The sequence below is a fragment of the Suricata suricatta genome, chromosome 15 (assembly GCF_006229205.1).
Source record: "Suricata suricatta isolate VVHF042 chromosome 15, meerkat_22Aug2017_6uvM2_HiC, whole genome shotgun sequence".
Lineage (NCBI taxonomy): Eukaryota > Metazoa > Chordata > Mammalia > Carnivora > Herpestidae > Suricata > Suricata suricatta.
The window spans coordinates 5,729,000-5,746,293 of NC_043714.1; the positions used below are offsets into that span (position 1 = coordinate 5,729,000).

Below are 17,294 nucleotides of genomic sequence, written 5' to 3' on the forward strand. Positions count from 1 at the left end.
TGGGAGATAGGCTGGATGGGTGATGGGTATAAAGGTGGGCACTTTTGATGAGAACTGGTTGTTATATGTAAATGATGAGTCACTGACTTCTACTCATGAAACCCATACTGCACTGTATGTTAGCCAACTAAAACTTAAATTAAAAAAGAAGCAGCATAAAGAATAAATAAATAAATAAACATAAAAATACAGTGATATTGCACCAAGTACAACTAATGTTATAAAAATGTTTATAGATCAATTTTCATCAATATTCAGCTTCCTAATGCTGAGATTCAGGTACAAACTAAATGAGAAAGAGCAAAGGTAATAGTCACTTAAATTCTGGAATCACGGGCCCTTGAAGGAACACGTCTGTATTGCAGGAAAAAGCATCTGTTCCACAGACAGTAAAATGTACAATACAGCAGAACTGGTGAAGCCCCAAGCTGAACTTTCCAGACACATAATGGACTGAAATAAATTCCAGAAGCCAGTTTTAAATGAAATGGAGAGCTGCTGATTTCAACAGTTCCAAAAGTATTTAATGTTTCACAACAATTACATGACTCTTTTCACATAGAACTAAAAAGTGAGTATGTGCACCTGTGTGTGATTTTTAATTCTATCACAGATATTCGCTTCAAAAAAAAAAAAAAACACACACAAAACGATGTCAAATGTCAGTGAGGAACTGGAACAACTGGAATTCTCCTACGTTGCTGACAGATATGTAAACTGGTTTAGAACCCTGATTAGCAATATCTACTAAATTTACATATACTTTACAACCCTGCAATTCCATTCTAGAATTAAGTGTTCTAGACGTAAGTGACTGCAGTGATTACATCTACCAAAAGACATGTATAAGAATGTTCACAGCAAGATTATTCACAGTAGCCAAAAACTAGAAATAACCCAAATATCCATTAACAAGAGGATAGAAAATGTTCATTTAATAGACTCCTACATAGCAATAAAAAGGATGAATTACTGCTAGGGGCACCTGAGTGGACCAGTCTGTTAAGCGTCCAACTCTTGATTTCAGCTCAGGTAATGATCTCCCGATCATGGGATCGACTCCCACACTGGGCTCAGCATGGAGCATGGAGCCTGCTTGGAATTCTGTCTCTCCCTCTTTCTCTGCCCCTCCTCCGCTCATTCTCTCTTCCTCTCTCCCTTTTCCTCCCCTTCTCTCAAAATAAGTAAATGTTAAATCACTGCTAAATGCAGTATGAATGAGTTTCACTGGCACAATATTGGCAAGAGAATTCAGGTACAGAAGAGTTCATACTGTATACAATCCCATTACAACAAAGTTCAAGATTAGGCAGAAACCATCTGTGGTAACAGGTTCCATGATAACCATAACCTTGGTAAGACTTGAGCCAAAGGGACGTGTTGAGAGCGAGGACATGTGACACAGAAATTCATTTAGCTAAACACTTAAAACCTGTGCATTTTACTTTGTGTAGGTTAAGACATAATTTAAAAAGAAAGAAAGAAAAGAAAAAAGACAAAGGAAGGAAGGAAGGGAAAAGGGGAGAGGCTTTGCCAAATCGTCTTTGGCAAATCACGTAAACTCTTCAAAACGGTTTTATCATCAGTAAGGGGAAATGCCAGCCCTAACAAAGTAAAAGGAAAAACTTGCTACTCAAACCTGAACTCAAAACCAGTTCTGCAAGGTGCAAAACCACCATAGGGTATTTTTTTATGATCTCATATGCAGGAACTAAAATAGATAAGCCCCCCAAATTCTCTTGAAGCTGGCTTACTCAAAAAGACCTTCTAGTCAATACTCCTAAATACCTAGATTAAATTAATGCCCAAATTGAGATAATTTAGTCTTAGACTTCAGTTTTACCAAAAAAAGTCATTTGCTATTAATTTACAAATTTCTCAATCTCCCTCAAGCACTGCTTTCAACCTAATTTGCTTAGTCATCCGAAGAGATCCCTTAGTATGCAGAAAAATCATTAATTCCTTGAGAAAACATTACTTTATAAATTATTGCCTCATATACAACTTCCAAGAACACATCTCATGTAGTCTATATTTGATTACTTAATATTGTTATAATTGCTGTGCTTTGACAATGATTTGTAAAAGAGACTTGTACTGAAATACCTTGCCATTTAATTTTCTTTTGTACTGCCAGAATGTACCTCCGGATAATCCTTCCAAAAATACGATCAGAAAACAAAACTCAAGATTCTTACCTTCCCTCCTTAAAGTTCTTTCTGTGCATATGTTTTAATGATCTCCAATGTTTAAAATGTATTTATTTTGTGGCAAGGAGATAAAAGGCAATGGGCCAACGAAAATGCTCCAAGAACTGCTGTAAGTGAACCTCCACGGACATCCAGCAATCCCTGTGAGTTCCTCTGGGCCCTCGCAGACTCCTGCTCACCGGCTCCCGCGGACCGCGGCCAAGCAAGAGGCCTGCCCTGGACGAACTCTGCCACAGCCCACTCGTCTCTCCTACGTAGAAAGCACTTCCGATGTACTTGACATCACAGCAGCAAAGGACTAAGCCAAGTGCTCTGCCTCTTGCGGAGACTGAAAAGGGTCACGTGGGCACATCGTGACGTCACAACAGTGAGACAAATACATGAATACATGAATAAGGAGGGTATCAGAAGTGCCACAGAAGACAGTTTAAGAAATGTGGCCAAAAGCCAAAAAACACCCCTAAGTTTCATTTCTCTCATGCTAAACGACGGTAAATATGTCTAAAACACACATGAATCCTGGAAACGTTACACTCGGTGACAGAGCCAGTCACGGACAACCGCGTGCTATACGCGTTCATTTTACGGAACGGCCGGCAGAGGCAGAGAGAGAGACGGAAGGTCGATTGGCGGCTGCGAGAGGCTGGGCGTGGGCGACAGGAGGGAATGACCGCTGACGCACAAGGTTTCTCTCTGAGGTGTTAAAGAGGTTATAAAACTAGATTGTGGTGACGGCTGCACAACTCTGTGAAGATACTAAAACCTACTGAACTGTGCAAATGGATGGAGTTTACGATGTGTGGTACATTCTCACAAAAAATTTAAAAACATGAATAAAATTGAAAATGTGCTTTCTTAGTCCCACTTGCCACATTTCCGAGGGCTCAACAGCCACATGGTGGCCACCACGATGGACAGTTCTGTCATCATGGAAAGTTCTGGTGGACAGAACAGATCCAGAACACTGAAAAGCAAGATGAAATAAGGAATAAGGAGAACGTGTCCACTTCCTGAAATTATTACTATCAATGAAACAACGTTCATCCAGCAACAACTAATGCTACGCTGGATCTACAAGAGAACAGCCAGAGATCAGGACGCAGTCAGGTGGGAGGTGACCCTGCTCCCTCACACATGGGTGCAAATGAAGGCACACAGAGGGAAAGGAAATTCCCAGGTTCTTTCTAGATCTTTCAGTCTGGGACAGATCGCCGTATGTGTCTTTCTATCAAGGCATCAGCACAAATCAAATTCCACGGGCTGGGCGGCTTCCTCAGAAGGACAGAAGACTGAGTACTCACTTCCGAGAACCAGTAAAGAACTGAACAGTTTAAGGGCAGTGCATTGATCTGATGCTGTTTATTACTTCTGTATTCAGGCAAAAACAATATAATGCATTCTAAGGAAAGTCCACTTGTATAATACCTTAAATAAAACTGTTTGTAATAATCTACTTATAACTCAGTGTGATCCGTGGCCATTTTAAGAGCGAAGACTATGAGATCATTCTTAGTTCACATTTTGCAGTGTAGAACTCTTGTTTTATACTGACATCAAGTGGCAGTCTCATGTAATGCAATTTCCCAAACCTTTTCTAGGCTCTCAGAAAACCTACCCGGCTTTTAAGATACACTGCTGGGCAATGTCAACAACAGCCAAAACATGGAAGGAGCCGAAATGTCCATCACCTGACGGATGGATCAAGAAGATGTGGTATATATTCACGATGGAGTACTACATGGCAATGAGAGGGAATGATATATGGCCCTTCGTAGGAAAGTGGATGGACCTTGAGGGTGTCATGCTGAGTGAAGTAAGCCAGGCAGAGAAGGACAGAAACCATATGTTTGCACTCATAGGTCTAGCAGGAAAACAGGAGAGACCTAATGGAGAACCAGGGGGAACGGAGGAGGGAGAGAGAGTTGGGGAGAGAGAGGGATGCAAAACTTGAGAAACTATTGAATGCTGAGAATGAACTGAGGGTTGAAGAGGAAGGGGGAGGGGGGAAGAGAGGTGGTGGGGATGGTGGAGGGCACTTAAGGGGAAGAGCACTGGGTGTTGTATGGAAAACAATTTGACAATAAAATATTATTGGAAAATAAAAAAAGATACACTGCTGGTACTTTCACAAGTCTGAGCAGGCCCTGCGATGTGGAGCATCCCCCCAGCCCCAATCCCCTTCCACTGCCTCACAAGTAATGCTCTTGGCCAGCAGTTCCTTTCTTTGGGGTTTTTGCCCCTCATTAGCTAAATGACTCTGGGCAAGGTGCTGCTGCCCTGCCCTCACTGTCCTATCTACGCAGCGTGGCTCGCAGTAAGACCCGTGTCAGAAAGGCAGTGTGGACGTCAAGGACACACAGATGTAAAATGAACGAAGCAGGACTGACCACATAGCTCCATAAACGTCAGTGGCCAATTCAAATTCCCCGATTAAAATGCCAGTAGCACAGGAGAGGTTAACACCTGGTGCTCCGCTTACCGAAGTCTGCCTTCCGAGTTGACAGCCATCTGAAAAAGTCGGACCTTTCAGGAAGAGACAGCAAGTAGTTCAAGTTTGAAGGGTATGAAAGGGGAAAAGGCCAAAACCAATGGCCATCTCTTCCTCACTCACAACTGATGCTAACTCTGTTTGGGAGGCACGTATAGGAGTTTACCACGTAAGCCACTTTGACCAGTGTGCTGGCAACTCAGCTAATTAGTTTCCCCCCCCCCCCCCAATACACTGGACAGAAAAGAACAAAATGAGAAAGTCATGTCACGAGAGCTGGCCACTCACTATGCAAGCTTAATAACTTACAAACATGTTAACAACGACATAAGCTTGTAAGAGCTATGATTCTAAAAACAGCTTTTAAAAAACTTACTAGTAAGTCTAACACATGAATTAAATAACTTTTCAAAAGTTCAAACTGGTAGAAATGCAGGTCATAAAGCCTCTCAATGTAAACATGTGCTTCCGCCTGAACATCTAGACTTGCAACCTGGCACCTCCTTTCCCCGCTCTGACTGCAAGACTGCTCGTCTTGTTCAGATCATTCCAGGAGGCTCGTAGCTATTTTCTGGCCCAACATGCTAATTATCAAATCCTTCAAGCCATGCCGCACAAGAAGCCCTGCTCTTGGCTTTGAAACAGTCCCACGGTCATCTCCAGTCTCAGCGCACAAATGAACACCCTGCGTGCCGGTCACAGACCCTGCGTGCAGGGCACAGAAGTGCTGGTGATCAGGAGCCCCGGACGGCAGCTGCAGAGCCCCAGGGAGGTGCTGCGGACCCTGCCCTCCACACACGTTTCCAACTGCCCAGACGCACTTCCAACAGACACAGACAGACGCACCTCACCTACAGGTCCAAGTTCCTTTTTCCCTGTCTCGGCTGCCTGTAACACCCCAACCCCCGCTTGTCCACACCGACCACCTATTCTTGAGCTATTCTAAGTGCAACCAAGATAAACTGACCCCAAATGGGGGAAGATAATTCTAATCAAGAAGGGAACTTGGGGAAACAGGATTCATTTTAACCTTTAACCTTCTGGCTCTACGAAAATGTGGGGAGAGTGTGGCCAACAGAAACAAGGAAGGAGGGAGGCGGGGGTTCTGGCCACCACATAGCCCCACATAAAGCCTTGAGAAACAGAGCAAGTAATGAGCTCTAACGCCGTCCGTCTTGATGCCATACTGGCCTGTCCTCAACTGCCTGACACACTGTTCGACAGATATTGGACAGGTTATCCGACAGCTGAAGCTTGAAGAGAGTAACTTTCGAATGATTCACTCCAGTTGTGCATCTGAATTCAGACTCTTGCTTTCATTCTCGGGTCTGAGAAAAAAGTAACCCAAAAAGACCAAGTGGGAAGAACAAGTCTCCAGTCTCCCAAGACCATAATATATATTTATAAATGGTGTGTGTTGGGGGCACCTGGGTGGCTCCGTCAGCTAAGCATCTGACTTCAGCTCAGGTCAAGATCTTACAGTCTGTGGGTTCGAGCCCCGTGTCAGGCTCTGTGCTGACAGCTCAGAGCCTGGAGTCGGCTTCAGATTCTGTGTCTCCCTCTCTCTCTGCCCCTCCCCCACTCGCTCTCTGCTCTGTCTCTCAAAATAAAATAAAGACATTAAAAAAAATTTTTTTTAATGGTGTGCGTGTGTGTGTTTGTGTGTGTACACACATACGGTTCTTACAATGCTATGAACCTAACTGGAGGCGATATCAAATCCACAGATTGACATTTGAGGAACTAGAAAACATCATTTAATGTGTAAATGACTCAGAATAACTTATGTTGCTGGTGTTGGGAGGCTGGTGAATCAAGAAGGAAAATACTTACGTCACTGGAAGACACTGTTCCTGTTTCAACAGCGACACCGCTGCCACGCAGTTTCTATTATGAAATAAATAACTCATTACTTAGTTTTGTTTTTAGTTTCTATCCTAATGTATCAGCTTATAAAAGGGGGCTAAGCAAATTTTATAATTATTTTCCTTAATCCTACTTAATAGAATATCATCAACTAACAAACAGCATGGGGATGCCATGAAATATTCTAAATATTACACTCCCCCAGGTGACTTAATAAATTAAAAATGGAACATAGTAACTGAATACTAAGCTCTGGCTAAATTTCGTAAGTGAAGCTGGTGCAAATCTCCAAGTCTCGGGACTTACTTATTGAACTGTTCTTCGGGTAAGAGGACTGTCTTGAGCTGAACTACCTACACTCTATTCTGTGCCAATGCTTTCTGAACAGGTGCCTAATAACGGGGAGATAATACACAGAACGTAAATTTAGATTATCCATAGCAATGCTAGCAAGTTTACAATGACAATCAGAATTTCACATTATATAATGTCTAAGTGACTTCTAGAAAGTACTAAAGAAAAGGTAGAAAGTCAAAGGCTAAAGGTGCAAGAGAAAAGTGGTAATGGATTTCTGAAAGGATATTTTTATTTAGTTTTATTCAAACTAATTTTTTTTATTATCTACTAAGTACCAGGCATGAGGCCCCCAACCCCTTGACAATGCTTAAACTACCAAAAAGGAAAAGTTCCTAACGTCACTAGAAAGTCAACCAAATATCCACACTCACAACTATTTTTGACCCTTGAAAATGTATTTCTATTAAAATTATGAAATTGTAAAAAAAAAAAAAAAATTATGAAATTGTGGTCCTTCCTTTTTATGAGCGAGAAAACACTAATGATAGAGAAAAAGAGACCTTCCAGATACAGCATCATCACATGACATTCAAGCAAAGCAGCAAACAGAATCCCAAACAATCCTGTTTCACTCTTTAAACAAGTCAGTAATTTGATCCTGGTGGAAGGCTGTGGAAGAAGCGTCTGCCCACGGCAAGAAAGACCACGCAGTTCAGATCCTAGCAGAAGCAGCGACCAGACTCTAAGAAGCAAAGCCAGACGGGGCTGGGCTCTCTGAAGAGTCACCTCGCAGCAGGATTTGCGAAGCAGAAATGCCTTACCGTAGCCAAAGACCAGGCGATAAAAAAGAATGCACCAGAAAGATAAAGAAAAGCATTTATCTAACACCAAGAAGCTGAGTTCTAATGAAAACTGTTCTAGACCCTGGAATATTTTGCTTCCGCTAGTGATGATAAGGATGAATTCTCAATTCCTGGACAGTCATAACCATGGTCGTTCCAGAAGTGACAGATCAGCTGCGAGGCATGATAGAAATGTTATTCCTGTGAGGAAAAGTCTCAGCTGAAGCAGCCCGAAAGGTTAGCGGCAGACTGCGGTGCACATGCTTTCCTACAGATTTTGTTTTCTGAATCCAGTTACAATAAAGCCTCATGACCATCGCTTACCATAAAGCTAACACGAAAACAAAGTCTGCTCAAAGGAAGAACTAATTTCAAAAAAGAAAAAAAAGGGGGGGGGGAAGCTTAAGCAGTCTAATCCCAAATGATATCCACTTGGAGATTTAAAATCTCATCTCCTCACACCTATTTTTCATGTTCAAAGTATGTTTTTGAAATACCTCACAAATTCAATAAAATCTGCCAATTTGTGGCTCTTAGAAAAATGCTTTTAAAAATCAAGCCAAGGGGCGCTTGGGTGGCTCAACTGGTTAAGTGTCCAACTTGGGGTCAGGTCATGATCTCCCGGTTCGTGAGTTCAAGCCCCACATCAGGCTCTGCACTGACAGCTCCAGAGCCTGGAGCCTCTCTTCGGACTTTGTGTCTCCCTCTGTCTCTGACCCTCCCCTGCTCACACTGTATCTCTCTCTCTCAAAAATAAATAAAAGCATTTAAAAAAAAGTTTTTAAAAATTAAGCTAAAAGACCCAAAATGTATGCTGATATAAAAAATACTTAATACTTAAAATGCTCCAAAATATCCCCACCCAATTATAAAAGGCAATTAGACTTCCCCAAAAAGGCCAGCAATGATAAGACAAAAAATAAACCCAAGTAAAGCATCACGGTGTCTCTCTCTTATGCATCAAATTAGAATCCATTAAAATGTCACCTGAAATCTAAATTACAACTTTCCAGAACTTTATTTCAAATAGACCGTTCTTTATAAATCCAACACTGACAACGCACTACCAATATGACTTTCCTGGTCCCATGCCTCACGGAAGCCGTCCCCACACCAAAGTCTCCTTCTCTCCCCCCTCTCTTCCCCGCGGGACTCCTCCTTCACTCCATCCTTCTTCTGCGGACCTTCCCAGTCCCCCCGTACCACTGATATTAGTCACTGGAAGCCTAAAGGAAAGAACCACTGAGCCACCAAGTGTCCTCTCTTCTGCCTGTTCTAGGGAACCATGAAGACGAAACCAGAAAACCTGTCATTTTCCCCGTCATTCAACCAGCAAGCTACTTTCCTCCGTGGAGCAGCAGAGCTAGAGAGATCCGAAAGCAACCGAGGCAGGCTTCACCACGAGCCTTAGGCCCCAGTGTTCAGTCCCATGGTGACAAGGTGAATGTGGGAAGGTGCCAAGGCAATGGTCACCTCGCAGCTGGAACAGCGGCGGCCAGCTTCCCCAGGGGCCTGGGCTGGACTCTTGGGCGAGACTAAGTCACTGGGTGGCCAGTGACCCGCGGCGTGCGGTGTGCGAGCCCCTGGCAGCACCCAGCACCACTCTGCTTATCGGTGCCACTGGCTGTCAGCTTGGCCTGCTCTGTGGCCAGAAGGACAAAAACGACCCCAGCCTCAAACTAACAAAGAGCCCCTCCCCACGCCCGGATCCAGGATTTCTGGCACAAATCTTGGAGGTTCAAGGTCCCGTGGCAGACACGGGAGCTGCCCTCGAAGGCTCGTAGCCCCGGAGCCTGGCTGCACGGTCTCCCGTCATCCTGTCCCCCCTCCCTCCTTGCAAGCCTTGCACGAGTGGCTCTCTGGCCCCGTCCCAGTCCTTCTGGCCTGTGTGATCGTGGTGCCCCCCCACCCCCCACCCCCCCCTGCAGGAAGGTCCCCCTCACCCACTGGAAAGCATGGATGGAAAGTCCCAAGTGGCAGCAAAGACAGAAAGGTCTGAGCTGAAGCTGGTCAAAGAAAGAAAAAGGAAGGCATGCTACCATACCTGAGAGCAGTTCAAAATGGCATGATCTTAATGTAACTTTTTTATTTACTGCCTACATAATACCATCAAAAGCTTCATACGGGTGTCACATTCTTTTCAAAGATACTCAGACAAGTGTCTCTTACCTGTGAACTCAGCTGAGTTTTTATCCAATTGAAATAGTAATTTAAGTCACTGCCTTCCATCAGTTCTTTCCCCCAAGCTGCCAACTTTGCGATAATTCTTGCTGCCTGGAAAGTAAGAAATGTATTTGAATACTATGTCGATTCTAAAAATCACATCATATACCTTCAAAAGAAGACTCATAACCATTTTGCAACGAGATTTTTTTTAATACTCAACTCCCCAAAATAAGTTTGTATTTTTAAAATATATTTTCTGGGGCACCTGGGGGGCTCAGTCAGTTGAGCGTCCAGCTCTTGATTTCAGATCAGGTCATGATCCCGGGGTCCTGGGATCAAGCCCCTCATCAGGCTCTGTGCTGAGTGTGGAGTTTGATTAAGATTCTCTCTCTCTTCTCTCTCTCTCTCTCCTCCCCACTCTGCCTCTCTCACCTCCTCACACTTTCTCTAAACTAAAAAAAATGTGTTAACACATATAAATTGCAATAAAATCAAAACATATTCTTAAATAGCTCCTTTAAAGTGAAATAGAATCAGTTGTATTTTAAGAATTTCATGACTTTCCTTGTATTGTTTTTAGTTTCAAAAGAAAGATTCGATTCATTATAGACCAGCAAAAATCAAAAAAATCTTTTTCCTTTTTTATTAATTTTTGAGACACCGTGTAAATACTTGTAATGAATTTGCAGGTGTGGATATTCAAAAATCTGCAAACTTCCACCAAGTCACTTTCCTGAGTTCCAAACAATGTCTGCCACAGACAGCTGGCTGTTACCCTCCTCACTGCAGCCCTCTGTGAGTCCTCACACCTAAAAACCTGTATCTTGGGTAGTAAATAGACATCCCTCCTGAGAACGCCTGGGTGGCTCTGCTAGTCACGTGTCTGACTTCAGCTCATGCATGATCTCACAGTTCGTGAGTTCGAGCCCCACGTCGGGCTCTGCTGACAGCTCAGAGCCTGCAGCCTGATTCAGGTTCTGTGTCTCCCTCTCTCTCTGCCCCTCCCCACTCATGCGTGCGCATGTGCTCTCTCTCTCTCTGTCTCTCAAAAATAAACATTAAAAAAAACAACTGAACAATTTAATTTCTATAGTAAAATGTGGGTTAATCCTGTCACAGGTAGTCAAAAGCTTTTTCCACACATAATTACCAGAGGCTTTCATGCTAATGAGCTCAACAAATACCCTAGGAAACTGTAACTGTCTCAAAGCAACCCCATCTCCTCTGTGCTCCCAACGTCCCCAGATTCTAAACATCTATAAGGAAACTTATGTTTATGTTGCTTTGAAAAATCAACATTGCAGCCATTACTCCTCGGGGAACTGGGAGGTTACGAAGTCATAAAGAGCCCAAGTGGGTTTCTTTCCCAAATCAGAAATCTGGTCAACTCAAAAGTTACCATATGAACAGTGAAGAGATCCTGGCGGTTCAGCATTGGCAGGAAGTAGGACCAGGCAGTGCTCTTGCTGCGTTTAGCACAGTCAAAGAAAATGCTGACCCGCTGGTGATTTTCCTGGAAATAGAAAATAAAAGCTATCACTAATCCATCCTTCCTTCCATGTCCCATCAGGCAGCATCTTCCCAGCCAGCTGCTATCAGGGCCCGGGGGTGGCGTCGGGGCAGGCACAGATACTTTAAAATCATCTTTAATTATTATGATTAGCTGTACATCACGTGAGCCCCCCAACCATGCACGGAAACGCAATTTAACTTATACTTCTGAGCCTACAACTCCAGTGTGCGCTTCCCAGTGTTGTCTCCACACAAATAAAATCAGGTTACTCTTAGCATAACATTACAGCAAAGTCAGGGCAGACAAAGACAGCAAAAAACAGCACGGAACACTAGCGGACAGATATAGGATTTGAGGAACAATTAATTCTTAGCAAACACCTCTCACCTAACTTTTCTCTACCTTTCACTGGCTGAAATATACTTTCTGAGTCACTAAATGACGGTGCTAAGTAACGATATTTGGTAAAGGCGCAAAAAAAACCACAAATAATTTTCAGATCATTTAATTCTTTTTACATACACTGGTTTTAATTTTGGTCTGTGCTAGACCAACCTGTATGAGGAACAAACATCTCCTTAAGTAACGAATCATTAGAGTTTAGAATACCAATTGCAAGGTATGACAATGATTTTATCGAAGTACACAAAATTTGGGTAAGTCATCATTTACTCCTTTAGCAGATTATTTCTCACATTAAAACTGTAATTATCATGGACACACAAGTACACAAGGCACACTTCCATACCGAAAATTTATTTTTTGTATTTTAGGTAAGTTTAAAACCCATCTTCCTGGACTAGTCCTTTGTGATTTCAATTCCTGCTTAAAAATGTATGTTCCATCCATCACTGTTTCAGGTACGCAAGTTACAAACCTTTAAGGGAATACAGATAAAGCCCTTCTTCTCAAAGGCATTTCGCAATTCCTGTTGATATCTGAACACAGAAAACATCTTCAGCTTCAAAATTATGTGCCCAAAACTAAACACATGAGAAAAAACAAACAATTTCATCCAAGAGTATTCTATCCAGAAGTATTAAAAAAATGAAATGACTGGTAAAAATTGGATAGCATTTATAATTATGGTATTTTTTAAGCAGCATCTTATCAATGATAAAAAATGTTTAAAATATGTTTAATCGATAGCCGAGGATAATGTCAGCTCCCTAAGCTTGAGTTCCTCCACATGTCCTTCATAAAAAGAGTCCAACAAGGAGAAGAAATAAAACTATTCATCTGACGATGTTCAACTTTAGGTCCACCTTGACTGGCAGATACGTGCAAGTCTGACAATGCCCTCTGTTGGCAAGGTTAGAGAGACCCAAGTGTTCTCTGTGGTCCTGCAACATGGAACTATACAGCAATATCCTAACGCAACTACACAGGTTGTGGCTCTTTTACCCAGCAATCCTATTGCTAGGCATTTGCCATGAAGTACAGTCTTGATCGCATAAAAGTACATTTGCAAAAGGTTATTGGTGGCTTCATTATTTCTAATTACAAAATATCATATGAAATGTTGGAACCACTTCAGCAAGGCTGCTTGGCAGGCTCTGTGACACCCCCGAGGACAATGAGAAGAAGAAAGACCAGAAAGTTGGCCAAGAAAATCAAAGACCCGATGAACAAATCTGAAGGCAAAGCCAAAAAGAAGTGGCCCAAAGGCAAATTCGGGACGGACTCAAGAACCCTGTCCTGTCTGACATGTGACAGACTCTAAAGAAGTCCCAGCTATAAATGTCATAACCCTGGCTATCACCTCAGACTGAAACGCGGTTCCCTGGCCAGGGAAGTCCTTCAAGGGCTCCTTATAAAGGATTTATTAAGTGGTTTCAAAACAGAGCTCAAGTAATTTACACCAGAAATGTAAATTTCTGATTTACAGACTCTTGATTTTGGCTCAGGTCATGATCCCAGGGTTCTAGGATCAAGCTCCACGTCAGGCTCCACACTGAGAGTGCAGCCTGCTTGGAATTCTCTCTCCCTCTCCCCGTGCCCCTCTCCTTTGCTCACTCTCTCTCTCTTAAAAAAATAAAAGTGAAAAAAATAATAAAAACTTTATTAAACCAAAATAAATACATTGAGCCAACCTAAATGTCCATCACATTAGAGACTAAGTAAACCATGGTACAGCCACTAAGAGTACTTTGTTGCAGGGGACCTGGCTGGCTGTCAGCAGAGTGTGTGACTCTTGATCTTGAGGACGACAGTTTCAGCCCCACACTGGGTGTGGAGATTACTTAAAAATAAAATCTTAAAAGAGAAAACAGCACTCTCTTGCCATCAAAAAAGAATATGGGAAACATCTATGAACTGACATGGAATGGTTTCTGGCACAATCTGTTAGATGAGATGAGCAAAACACAAGAGATGACATTTTTACTATGTGTTTTCTATAAGAGACGCAACAATGGGGCCCCTGGGTGGCGAAGAAAATAAAAATATATTACATGTATCTGACAGGGAAAAAGAAACGGAGGATAAACCAGAAATCTATGATAATGGTTACCTAACAAAAGACAGGTGGGAATGCGGGGACAGGGGGTAAGGGTTTGGTGACGTTTCTCTGATTATATCTTTTCAGTACAGTTTTCACTTCTAAAAACATGTTGGTTTTTTACATCATCAAAAATAATAAAAATCAACAAGAATAAGAAAAAATAAGTAGAATACCAAAAAACACAAATGAATCTAACTGTATTTCAAGAAAACTAATATGACTACTCAATACAATACTCGGAGTGCATAGTCTCAGCTTAAAGGAAAAGGCGTGCAGACTCCACGGAACTCCAGGGAGGGGCTCCTTGTGCACAGGTGTGTGGGTCAGCAATCCTGAAACGCCTTTCCCTGTGCCGCAGGGTGGGGCAGACAAGTAAATACACGAAGGAAGAGGAGCCCACGATCTCACTGTCCCAGAAGAGAGTTACCAGCACGGACAGGGCAGGCTGGAAGGAGCTCTGGCGTTGAGCTGAAATGAAACTGGAGAGAGTGTGAACTCCTGGTTTCCACTCTGCAGATGTACGCATACAAAATGAGGCTGGCTGTGTGCACGCATTGTGTGCTGAGAACACATTCACATGTATAAATAAAGCCGAAGTGCACACCAGCTCAGGCCTGCTCATCCTGGGCGCGGTCTATACAGGAACCAGGACGGCCAAAGTAGGCGCCAACGCTCCCCGTTTTTCTTAACTTCATGGGAGTAGAAAGCGCTGAGAGAAACCGAGATCGTTCTCAGCTCAGGCTGGATACTGACCCTCGCGCACGTTATAAATCACTGCATTCCTATAAATGACACGAGGGCCCCTATGTAGGTGGCATCAGTCTTCTTCAGTAACAATTAGTTCAGTGGCTGCCACATAGCAGGCCATCGATAAGTGTTTTTCTTTGTAAACTGACAGAACAAAGGTCCGCACAAACCACCAGACTGGCACCGCTCTTCCGGACCTGAAGAAGGCGTCAGGCGCTCGATTCCGTGGCCCATGCGGCCTGTCTCAAAAAGAACTGTTCTGTACACCAACAATTTCGATCCAGATTGGACTCTGGTGTAAGATACAGAGTATGAATAAGGGAGGCCCCACTGTTTCAGGGACAGGAAAAATGGTAAATAGAAACTTTATGCAACTGGGAAAGTCTCAGATGATAAGCAAAATGTTCTCCAAAGAGACAAGATCTTTGAGGGGAAGCCCCTGGCCCTCAGTCGGCACCGAACCCCCAGTGTTTGGCACCGGCCAGGAACGCGGCAGGGGCCCTGAAACCTGTGGACGGACTGAAAGAGAAGAAGCCACAGTGCCAGTAAGTACACTGAGCATCCAGAGCCTCTGATGATTTACCCATTATCACTGGTGCTTAACAAAGAACTCTGAGGTATAATGAAAAAAAATACAATTTAATTACTGGACATCCTGAAAAACACCAAAAATAGCCTGTGTGGGGGCATTCCCATTTTTAACACTATTAGCAATTCCAACTTAGAAGAAAGCCATTGTCTTAGTGAAGCCACACAAAAATGTTGTTACTGTGCAGAATACAAGACAATGAAGTCACCAAATAGATTAAACAAAGACTGTACCCACCTGCAGCATATCGTCCACCAGAGTCAGTATATACTGGACTGTCTGTTCTTTGGAGATATGAGTCATCAAATTTATAAACGTTTTAGCACACTGAAAACAAATGAAAGTAACGTTAACAAATAATACAAATGTTACTAACTAAAAGATTTCAATTATAGGAAATGTGTATGTTTTATAAATATTGTGATGAAGTATGGGAGGAATATACTATGACTTGCATCAGATTCCTGATCATTTTTAGTGATAAATATCAAAATGTTTACTACCTTTAAATAGACCTAGCAACCTTAACTCTTTTTTTTTGAGTCAATTAAGAATCTTCAAACTTTACTGACCTCCCTGGGTTACATACAAATGATACACATTTCCTTTTTTGACTGCCAGCAACCTTAACTCTTGATGGTGTACGATAACATAAAGATTAAGTTATGAAGACAACCAAAAATTACCACTGATGTTGGCTGTTATTTTTGCTTTTGCATTTACTGGGAAGCAGAACACGAAAGCAAGAGTACTAGGGATTAGAATAAGAAGGCTATGACCTACCTCCATCCTACATCTCACCATCTATGGGACAATCTCTGGAATACAACAAAAACTGAAGCCAACAGTATGTTTTCTCACAGACTTCCCAACATCGCTGTGGGAATCAGGCTGAGATGTGGATGAGCTCCTTCAGGCTATCAAAATCCCACCCCCATATCAGAAAATCTGACGGAGAGCAGAACTGCATCATATTCTAGTGAAAATACAAAGTGGAAAAATTTTTCTAAAAAAAAATGCTAAGCAACTTTAAGAACAATATTTGCTTTGACACTTAATTACCCTTCTAGGAATCTATTCTAAAAATGATTTCAGAAATGCAGAAAAATTCTGAAATACAATTTAAAACCATAATTGTGGGAGCCTGGGTGGCCCAGTGGTTAAGCATCTGACTTTGGCTCAGGCCATGATCTCACAGTTTCTGAGTTCTACTTCTGTATTGGGTAAGCTCGAACCTCACTTCAGATGAGCCCTGCTTTTCTCTCTCTCTCTCTCTCTCTCTCTCTCTCTCTCTCTCTCTCTCTCTCTGTCCCTCATTCACTGGGGCCCTCTCTCTCAAAAATTAAAAATAAATAAAAATAAAGCCATGATCATAAGAACAATAGCTGGGTTGAAAAAAATAAAAGACACCAGAGAATCCCTTTCCACAGAGATAAAAGAACTAAAATCTAGCCAGGCTGAAATTTAAAATGCTACAAGAGAGATGCGACCTTGAATGAAGGCCATGACGGTGAGGATGGATGAGGCGTCCATCCATGGAGGACGGTGAGCAGTGGCTGAGTGACATAGAAGGCAAAATCACAGAAAACAGTGCAGCTGAAAAGAGGAGGGATACAGAGGCCAAAGATCACAATGTAAGACTTTGAGAGCTCAGTGACTTATTAAAGAGGAATAACATTTGTATCATAGAAATCTCAGATGAAGAAAGAGAAAAACAGGCAGAATGTTTATGTGAGCAAAACTTCCCTAATCTGGGGAAGGACACAGACATCAAAATCCAAGAAGCACAGAGAACTCCCAATTAAATTCAACAAGTCAACCATGGCCAAGACATAACAAGTTCACAAAATACACAGACAAGGAAAAAATCCTGAAAGCAGCAAGGGAAGAAGCCCTTCACCTACAAGGGAAGACAGGTTAGGTTCGCAGCAGATCTGTCCACAGAGGTGCGGCCAGCCGGAAGGGAGCGGCAGGATATACTCACCACGCTGAGTGGGAAAATATGCAACCAAGAACCCTTTAGCCAGAAAGGCTATCATTCAGAATAGAAGGAGAAATAAAAGAGTTTCCTGG

General features: G+C 42.6%; 1 protein-coding gene across 3 annotated transcripts in view; it reads right to left on the reverse strand.

The window, feature by feature from the left end:
• The window catches only part of ATP6V1H (ATPase H+ transporting V1 subunit H), a 111,974-nt gene that overhangs the window by 80,724 nt on the left and 13,956 nt on the right, over positions 1-17,294 (reverse strand). For 2 of the 3 annotated variants that reach the window (XM_029923142.1, XM_029923140.1), the window contains exons 4-7: positions 15,459-15,548; positions 11,269-11,382; positions 9,873-9,977; positions 6,532-6,585 (exon numbers count right to left, since the gene is read on the reverse strand). In XM_029923142.1, the coding sequence (XP_029779002.1) occupies positions 6,532-6,585; positions 9,873-9,977; positions 11,269-11,382; positions 15,459-15,548 (363 nt within the window). The remainder of the gene's footprint in view (positions 1-6,531; positions 6,586-9,872; positions 9,978-11,268; positions 11,383-15,458; positions 15,549-17,294) is intronic. The other variant, XM_029923141.1, reaches the window with a different exon arrangement.